General features: G+C 39.2%; 1 protein-coding gene across 3 annotated transcripts in view; it reads left to right on the top strand.

Annotated features, from left to right (window-relative positions):
- The window catches only part of ephb3a (eph receptor B3a), a 124,597-nt gene that overhangs the window by 31,807 nt on the left and 83,076 nt on the right, over window positions 1–9,714 (top strand). For 2 of the 3 annotated variants that reach the window (XM_057856919.1, XM_057856921.1), the window contains exon 2: window positions 366–430. In XM_057856919.1, the coding sequence (XP_057712902.1) occupies window positions 366–430 (65 nt within the window). Of the gene's footprint in view, window positions 1–21; window positions 267–365; window positions 431–9,714 lie in introns of those variants that run through there. The other variant, XM_057856920.1, reaches the window with a different exon arrangement.

Genomic DNA, 9,714 nt, shown 5'->3' with positions numbered 1-9,714 from the left:
AGTGCATGTGACAGGCAATTCAAAGAAGTTGATCTTTTTTTTAGTTAAAAAAGTAAAAAAAAAAAAGATGACCGGTAGAGATATTTTGCAAGTTTGAATTATGGATCAAAAGGAGTGAATTGAAACTTTTTGGGGTTATTGGGTGCATGACTGGCGACCATCTTGGGTAGGGCAACTAGTGTTTGGAAACTAGATCTCAAAGTACTGTACCGGTACATATTCCTAGTACTCGCCGATACTGATGATGTCATTTTATTGCTGTATCGGTACGATGCAACACTAATTCCCATCTTATTTCACTCTCAATTTATGAAATGTAAATGAATGGATGTTTGGATTAAAAAAATGTCTCTCCTACTTTACAGAAACCCTCATGGACAGTCGGTGGGCGACCACAGAGCTGGCCTGGACTACATACCCAGAAAGTGGGGTGAGCATATGTTTTTTGTAGCCCCACCCACTCCGTTTATTCCCCTCTCCCACAACAACATTTGTTCCATTTGCTCATTAATAGAGCCCCGAGTGTCTTGAGTGGCACACCTCCCACTGTTTTATTTCTTTGTTTTTGCAGCGTGTGTTTGCTTTTCTGGGATAGTAAAAACGCAAATCACAAACACGCTGTGTCAAATTGTGGGGGGAGCAACTGCCGGGTTTCGCTTTTACGGAAAAAGCCGCACGCGATCGCGGTGTGTGTCATGTAGGCCAAACAAAAACAATGTGCAAACATGCAGACAAACCAAAGCAATTGATGTATTTTTAGGAAGGCTGGGTGAGTTAACTCAGAGTTTAACTCACATCTTCATTATTTGAACTGTGCATTAACTCATTGCCGTTTAATATAGATGAATATTTTATTAACATGAATATGAATAGTAATACTTTTTTGACATTGCTGTGACGCTCCATGCTGCCTAACGTCCCACGAGTGAGGGATTTCCTCTTCTATTTGCCCAATCAATGAGAGCGTCTTTTGTCCACGTGATGCTACTCGGAAAGTTAAGTTGAGCATTGTGAATGCTGAACTTTTTCAACAGCTCATTTGGAAGTGTTACTGCGAGGTAGCTCTCCAACCAGACCCTGGTCCTCTTGGTGTAGTGCAGTGGATCTTAACCTTGCTAAACCGAACCCCACAAGTTTCACTTGTGGATTCTCCCAAGGGCGTAGTTTTGGTCTCAATATTGGTAGGGACGCCATTACAGCACAACCTGCATGTACACTTTTTGCTGGGGACTGTCAGGGCTACATTTATCACCAATAAGAACCTACAGTGGTATCAAAAAGAATCTGAACCATTTGGAATTTCTCAATTTTTTGCATAAAATCACCATTAAATGTTATCAGATCTTTGTCAAAATCACACAGATAAAAAAACAGTGACTGCTTTCACTAAAACCATCCAAACATTTATAAGTTTTCATTTTTTAATGAGGATAGCATGAAAACAATGACAGAAGGGGGAATAATAAATAAGTGAACCATCACATTTAATGTTTTGGGGCAGCAATAACTTCAACCAGACGCTTCGTCTAGTTGCAGATCAGTCTGGCACATCGATCAGAACTAATCTTGGCCCATTTTTCTCGACAAAACTGCTGTAGTTCAGTCAGATTCCTGGGATGTCTGGCATGAATCTCTGTCTTTAGGTCATACCACAGCATCTCAATGGGGTTCAAGTCTGGACTTTGACTTGGCCACTTCAATACGTGTATTTTGTTCTTCTGAAAGCATTCTGAAGTTGATTTACTTCTGTGATTTGGATCATTGTCTTGTTGCAGCATCCATGCTCTTTTTAGCTTCAACTGACTGACAGACAACCTCAGGTTTTCCTGCAAAACTTTTGAATTCATTTCTTCCATCATTGATTGCTAGTTGTCCAGGCACTGAGGCAGAAAAACAGCCCCAAATCATGATGCTCCCTCCACCATGCATCACGGTGGGGATGAGGTGTTGATGTTGGTGAGCTGTTCCATTTTTCCCTCCACACATGACATTGTGTGTTACTCCTAAACAATTCAACGTTGGTTTCATCAGTTCAAAAAATATTTTGCCAAATCTTCTGTGGAGTGCCTTTTTGCGAACAATAAATGAGCAACAATGTTTTTTTTTTTTTTTTTTTTTTAGAAAAGCAGAGGCCTTCTCCGTGGAGTCCTCCCATGAACACCATTCTTGGCCATAGTTTTCACATATAGTTTATGTGTGCACATAGATATTGGACTGTGCCAGTGATTTTTGTAAGTCTTCAGCAGACACTCTTTTTTTTACCTCTGTGAGTATTCTGCGCTGACATCATCTTTGGTCGACAGCCACTCCTTGCGAGAGAAGCAACAGTGCCAAACATCAGACAATGCTTCTCATCAAAAGAACTATTACCAGGTGTGTGTTTTATAGTGGGCAGGGCAGCTTTAAACCACTCATCAGTCATTGGGCACACACCTGACTTAAAGTGCGTACGACTGGATAAAAAAAAAGTCTTAAATAGTATTATTATGTGAATTAGAATCATATTTTGAGACGACTTGTCAAGTTCAAAATTAGATCCTTAGGTTGACATTGTAAAATTACCCAAAAATAAGGAGAGAAGACACTCAGTTTTCTTGGCCAAGGAGGTCAAACATGTGACTCATGAGCCACCAAGATTGATCTAAAGGAAAAAAAACCCTCCTTGGTATTTTATTTAGGGGTTTTCCCTGAACAAAATGGGCGTCGCCCTGAGGGAGGGGAAAGCAAGCTGGCGACACCCATGTGGTTTTTTATTGGCTATGTGTGTGCATGTAGGTGGAATTTAAGTGATACACGTGTGTGGAGCAAGAGCTTATGTAAACAATCAAAACAATCATATAAACAGTCAAAATAATATATAAGCAGTCAAAATAATGCAGACACTCTTAGTTATGCAACGTTAAACAATCAGCAGAATAGTCCAAACACTTCCAGTTGTGCACCGCTGTGGCCCTGGAAGATGTCCTCGGATGGAAAATCGTCCTCGAAGGGCTAGGCGAAAGTCCAAACCTCAGGTGCTGGGGTTGTCTGGAAGGTCCAGTTACGCAACGGCGCGGCCATGAAGCCACTCCGACCCTCTTTCTACACTTTGTAACACTTAAGCATTATACTACAATCTGGTATAGCAAGCAATGATCATTTACTGGTTATATATGTAAGAAAAATATGGCAATATGTATTATTTATGGTATATATGAGCATAAGCATAACTAGAAGTAAGAAGAGTATGGCAGTATGTATTATTTATGGTATATATGAGCATAAGCAAATATTCAATCAACCAACCAAGGAAACATTTAATGAATCAAACCCCGATAATAATCTTAACACGACTCGACTATATACAACAATTGGCAAAGTGCAGATGACGAGAAATTAGTGTTTTGATCTGCCAACATCCAAGCGGTCCATTTCGTTCAGGAGCATAAAATCACGTGTGAAATATGAAATAAACATGCTTTTTGGTGTCATACGCACTTTAAATTGTTTGGTAAACCTCTCCATAGGCAGAGGGTTCACTTACTTATATTTCCCCCTTCTGTCATTGGTTGCATACTATCCTCATTAAAATATGAAAACCTATAAATGTATCGGTGGTTTTTAATTCATGCAGACACTGTTTTTCCATCCGTGTGATTTTGACAAAGATCAGATCACATTTGATGGTGATTTTATGCAGAAATGTGAGAAACTCCTTAAGGTTCAGATACTGTATATAGTCTAATCATCTCAAAATATGATTTCACTTCACATAATAATGCCAGACTTTTATTCATCCCGTCACAGGCACTTTAATCAGCGTACGAAAATAGGGCGCTGCATTTCTTTACCTTTGCCGAACCCAAGGGCGTAGGTTCGCATAGGGACGGTAGGGACAAAATACTACCAACTTTACAGAATGCTCAAATTGTCCCCACCAACTTTTAAGCAACCTTATTTGCATAATATAATGTGTTCAGTTATATAAGTCATTTAGATTGTAGTGAGGGAGAAGTTGAGAACAGGCCTCTAATGCCTCTTTTAACGTTCTTCTTCTTCTTCTTCACACGGAACATAAAATACACAACAGCACGCCCTGTGGCGAAACAATGTAGTACAGTTCCAATCAGTCATACAATAACACTCAACAGCTGGTTAACAGCAAAAGCACGACATGTTCGTCATATAAATAATGATTTCTGGAGTTAATCCCACATACTTGAGATTTAATATTATAATATATTGAGTAAATACTACATAATACAGATTCTACACAAAGAATAACTTTCAAATGACACTCTTCATGACAAATATGATTGGCAATGAATAATTATTATAATTATTATTAGGGCTGTCAAACGATTAAAATTTTTAATCGAGTTAATTACAGCTTAAAAATGAATTAATCGTAATTAATCGCAATTCAAACCATCTATAAAATATGCCATATTTTTCTGTAAATTATTATTGGAATGGAAAGATACGACACAAAACGGATATATGCATTCAACATACGGTACGTAAGTACTGTATTTGTTTATTATAACAATAAATCAACAAGATGGCATTAACATTATTAACATTCTCTTAAAGCGATTCTTGGATAGAAAGACTTGTAGTTCTTAAAAGATCAATTTTAATACAAGTTATAGAAATTTTATATTAAAACCCCTCTTAATGTTTTCGTTTTATTAAAATTTGCAAAATTTTCAATCAAAAAATAAATTTGTAGCTCGCCATTGTTGATGTCAATAATTACACCATGCTCACGCATTGTGCTGAAACCCATAATATCATTTGGACCCAAGCGCCAGCAGAGGGTGGCAAACACCAAAAAACAAGTAACAAGCGGACATTACACTGCTGTCATTTTAAACTGTTTGAGCGGGGCATGTGCGTTAATTGCGTCAAATATTTTAACGTGATTAATTTAAAAAATTAATTACCGACCTTTAACGCGATGATTTTGACAGCCCTAATTATTATACTACTATTATATATAGTAGTATACTATAATAATATTATTATTATAATATTTTTTTAAAGATTTTTTTGAATAATTTTAGAAAGGCAAAGTCAGTGTTCTGATTTTGTTTACTTTCCATTCTTTTGCACTAGTATATGCTATCAGCATTTAAACTCATTGCTTATTTGTGATTAATTATAGTTATTTACATGATTATTTGTACTTTAATAAAGAATTTAAGTGTTCCAAAATAGTTTTGTGACTTAATAAGCGTCAACAAAAATTTCATGGCTAAAGTAGTAAAAAAAAAGAAAATTATTAGATTAGTCGATTAATTGTAAAACTAGTCGGCCAACTAATCAGGTGAAAATTTGTCGTTTAGGACAGCCCTAGTGTACCAGAACATATTTCCTCCACACCCTTCTCACCTTTTTAACCCCTGACCCATGAAGAGGGCCCCTGGATATGTTCGCCTTAGGCCCCAAAATTGCCGCCACTGCCTACGCCCTTGGCCGAACCCCTTAGACGTACTCACCGAACCCCTGGGGTCGATCAAACCCAGGTTAAGAACCACTGTTCTCTTGTGAATGCGCCCTGAGAGTCCAAAATAAAGGTGTTTTGTCGAGATGGTCCCTTGTATAAACGCCCGTTAAATGAAGCAGCATGAATTTGACCCGAGGGCTAACAGCCCCCCCGCTTCTGGCCACTGTCATTTGTCTTGGCTACGTGAGCGCAAAGTCAGTCCATGGAAACGGCGGGTTTCCAAGGTAACCGTTCGGGCTCAAAACGAGGGCCCGGCGCGAGTAAACTCGGACGTCGGGATGCGCGCTTATCATATTTGTCAGGAAGCGTATCAACGTGTTGCCGGTGATTTATGATGACCCGCGCGGGAATAAATTGCCATAGCCGCTCAAAGACGTGAGATGACTTATGCAGTATTTTCTTGCTGTGGAAATAATCAACTTCTGCAAGCTCATTTGTTATGGAAACCAAGCATTTGCTCCAACAGGGAATTGAGGGGGTAGGAAAAAAAAAAATAGATCGACTGTCATGAGGTGCTTGCTTAATGGACTATACATTTATTGACTAACTGGACCATTAATCAGACTGTAATGTTAGTTAGCATACATTAATATGCAGAAGACCAACAACCTATGAAGCTATTCATCTAGTTTAGATGATATTGACAGTCAAACTCATGAAGTATTAAGCACATATAAATACTTCATCTCGCAACACGGCGATGCGTAAATAATAAGTGGATGATTGATATGGATATTTGCAATATGAGCGTAGGGGAATGCAGAAAATACGTCAGGTCAGAAATCCTTCTCGCCTTAAGGTAGTGAAAGGGCAGCGTTGCATTTAAAAGGCTCTTTTAATATACAATGCTGGCCAAAAGTATTGGCTTCCCTGCAATTCTGTCAGATAATGCTGACTTTCTCCCACAAAATGATTGCAATTACAAATGCTTTGGTAATAATATGTTCTTTTATTTTTCTTGCAATTAAAAAACACAAAAGAGAATGGGAAAAAAAATCAAATCATTATTATTTTACACAAAACTCCAAAAAGGGGCCGGACAAACGTATTGGCACCCTTTGAAAAATCATGTGATGCTTCTGTAATTTGTGTAACTAACAGCACCTGCTACTTACCTGTGGTACATAACAGGTGGTGGCAATAACTAAATCACACGTGCAGCCAGTTAAAATGGATTAAAGTTGAATCAACCTCTGTCCTTGTGTGTACCACATTGAGCATGGAGAAAAGAAAGAAGACCAAAGAACTGTCTGATGACTTGGGAAGCAAAATTTTGAGGAAGCATGGGCAATCTCAAGGCTACAAGTCCATCTCCAAAGACCTGAATGTTCCTGTGTCTACCGTGCGCAGTGTCATCAATAAGTTTAAAGCCCACGGCACTGTGGCTAACCTCCCTAGATGTGGACGGAAAAGAAAAATGGATGAGAGATTTTGAATAGAATAGAATAGCCCTTTATTGTCATCATATGGTCGTACAATGAAATTGTGGAACATCTCCCTTCTACAGTGCAGGACAGGTTAAAAAAAATCTCGAAAATGGCATGCAAGAATAAAGTATAAAATCTAAATAAATATTAAAGGTGGCCCGGGGGACCACCCTGGACCCTGGGCGTAGGGGCCGTGGCCCTGGGTTGGCGCCCGCGTGGCGTCTCCGCTCATCTGCGTGGCTGTCGCGCGCCTGGTGGGGCTCGCATGTGGCTGGATGTGATGGAGCGCGCTGGGGTGGGGGTGTCCCGGTGCCGGGATTAGCAATGGGGCAGCGTAGAGTCGGTCGCCAACGGGCTTACACTCACAAGGGATTCACACGATTACTTGGTTCTAGATCACAGAGCTGATTTGTGTACACTCTACCCCTTTCAATCACTTATCTTATAGACTCCCCCACCCCTGTCCCCTTCTTTCTTTGGCCAACAGGCCCCCCACATAGTGTCAACCGGAAACCGCTGACGATAGCGCCAACATATTAGTAAGTAGTGTAGACCTTCAATGTATTTCTTGCTGAGACTCAAAAATTGAATAAATAAAAGGATCACTTCCACACACATCCAAGTGGTCCATTTCATTCAGGAGCATAAAATACTTTTTGCTGTCATAGGCACTTTAAAATACTATCTAAACAAATAGTTGAAATAAACCATTTTCAAAATATGCAAAAACACTGGGGAAAAAAACAACAATTTTTACGTTTTTTTTTTTTTAAATTAAAAATGATTCATTCATTAATCCATTTTCTATCACCACTAGGGTTGCAGTGGTGCTGGAGCCTATCCCAGCTAACTACACCCTGAATTGGATCCTAGCCAATCACTGGGTCTAAAACAATAAATGAAACCAGGCCTGCAAGCAGGACTGAACGGTCCCTCGCAATTTAGCGCAACTCCGACTGCACACAGTGGCAGATCGTCCTCCTCTCATCATCTCATGAAAAACAAATGTGCTCGGAACACGCCTCTTTTTTTGGGGATTAGAAATACATTCACACACCTAGGAGAAAACCCCCCGATTGAAGAGGGTCCTACAAAAAAGGAGGCGCTACTGAGCTGTGAGGCCATGTCCTTTATTCAAAACCAAAATGAATTTCTTATTTGGGCCCATTCGACCAAATGTGCCAAATTTCATTGCTCAATAAGCTGCCTATGTCCCTGAAAAAAATCTACTTCCTTTTAATAGTCAACAAAGGGTCATCACGGCAACAGAGACATGTGTACATGGGCCTTAAAATGTCTTGTAGCTACAATGACCAACCTGAAAAGAACTGGGTATGTATTATTAAAATGAGTGACTTTCTGTTGATGCTAATGACCCCTACAGTACCCTTCAGGGTACGACTCTAACCAAGCACGGGAAGTTTGGTGCAACTATGTTGTATGTCTGCCAAGTTATGACTATTCAAAATTTGAGGCGAGACAAAATGGCGACAGTCATTTTCCTGTTTGGACCCCTCTGCTTTAATGAAAACCTCATTATTTTTCATCAGGCACCTGAACACCTGTTTTAAAGCTACCCTAATGCAGGTTTGAGGTCAATTGATTTTTTTTTTCCCTTGGAAGAGGAGCCTGTCTCGTAAAAAAGGGCGTTTCCTATTCCCAGCAGTGTTCGCTAGGCCTAATGGGTAATATTTTAATGCAGTCGTGTTCAGGCTGCGATTCCCCTCATCCATGCCAAATATGAAAAAGATTTTAACCTTGTATCAGGGAGTTATTAGTCGTTTAAGAAATTTGCCGTTTTGCCAAAATAAAGGCCAGCTTTGGACCCTGCTCAGGTCAGTTCCGCGAATGAAAACTCACCATTTTGCTAACTTAAAATCTCATATGTCTTATGAACAGTCTCAAAATTGCTAACTTAAGATCTCATATTTATTATGAACAGTCTCACCAATTGTGAGGAGGAACCAATTAACTCCTAGGTGGCTCTCAGATATGCACCCTGTAACCCGACATAAATTTCACATTCAATCTAAAATACCCGGTTTCCTGTTGGGTTTGGAATATAGATATGAGAGACTTTTTGGAGCAGTTTCGCACAAGGCATCGACTCCCTAAATTTCATCACTCTATGTTGAAAAAAAAAACAAAACTTTGAAAATTTCAAGGGGGCGCCACTGAGCCATTTGGTTTTTTACGCCAAAATTCACGCCAAGCCGAGTTTTCGAGCATGTTAAGGCCTCCAAATTAGCCATTTTTATTTGCCATAAAAAAAAAATAAAAAAAAAATCCTTTGCATTCAAATAGGTCTCTCGCACCACTTAGTGCTCGTGCCCTAATACATAATTTTCAAAAATAAATACATTAAAATAATAATACTAATAAATCAAAATGGATTGTCAATGGCAGGCTATGGATTCATGAAAAATTGAAAAAAATTAAAGTGGTATACACAAACTACTACTACATTGTCTTTTTCATTTCCTGATTAAAAATGAATTCACATACTGGACATCCAATCCAATTTGACTGATTGGACCTCCACCACCGTCCATAGCAGCCAATGGCTTAAAAATACTACTACAGTACATCTTACGAACCAAATATAGTGTATAAACAGGCACTGGCATGTTAAATAAATCCAAAAGGAGCTTGTTTTTTCCCCAAGTGATGATCACTCTGAGGCGTGTTTGTTAAATCGCCATCATGCGTGGAAATGTTTTTTAATGAGGAGACGCGCCTTCTATGAATAGTCTGCATGTAATGAATAGGATTTGTGGATTGTTTCTCGCCCTCCGCCGC

Source organism: Corythoichthys intestinalis, chromosome 14, assembly GCF_030265065.1.
Source record: "Corythoichthys intestinalis isolate RoL2023-P3 chromosome 14, ASM3026506v1, whole genome shotgun sequence".
NCBI classification, from domain to species: Eukaryota; Metazoa; Chordata; class Actinopteri; order Syngnathiformes; family Syngnathidae; genus Corythoichthys; species Corythoichthys intestinalis.
This window is presented reverse-complemented; position numbering and strand designations above follow the sequence as displayed.